General features: G+C 38.6%; 1 protein-coding gene across 1 annotated transcript in view; it reads left to right on the top strand.

Annotated features, from left to right (window-relative positions):
• Nucleotides 1-241: 241 nt before the first annotated feature.
• atp6v1f (ATPase H+ transporting V1 subunit F) overlaps nt 242-339 on the top strand; it is a 5,145-nt gene continuing 5,047 nt past the window's right edge. The window contains exon 1 of the mRNA XM_053650837.1: nt 242-339. This exon is cut by the window's right edge and continues 150 nt beyond it. Within this exon, the coding sequence (XP_053506812.1) occupies nt 332-339 (8 nt within the window). The 5' untranslated portion in view covers nt 242-331.

Raw genomic sequence — 339 nt, 5'->3', positions numbered from 1 at the left:
TGTTGTCTGTCTTTCTTTCTTTCTTTCTTTCTCTTTTTCCTCGTTGTACATTTCTTGGAATGTTATATATTGGCATTACTTTTTCAACTTGTCTAACATGCCTGGTGTTTCGATAGATAGATAGACAGATAGATAGATAAATATATAAATAAATACTTGGACGTAGCTCCAGTAACGTACAGAACTCTCGCGAGATCCGGCAGCTTCTGCGTCAGTCGGTCAATAAGCGGAAGTGAGTCTGTCACCTGACTTTAGCATATGATCCACAGACACAGCAGAAGCAGGAGAACGATTCAGTCTTTTAACATTTGTGATCAATATTTAAAACGCTATGGCAGG

The sequence above is a fragment of the Ictalurus furcatus genome, chromosome 19, assembly GCF_023375685.1.
Source record: "Ictalurus furcatus strain D&B chromosome 19, Billie_1.0, whole genome shotgun sequence".
NCBI classification, from domain to species: Eukaryota; Metazoa; Chordata; class Actinopteri; order Siluriformes; family Ictaluridae; genus Ictalurus; species Ictalurus furcatus.
Note: the sequence above shows the minus strand (reverse complement) of the source record. Positions and strands in the feature narration are given on the sequence as shown.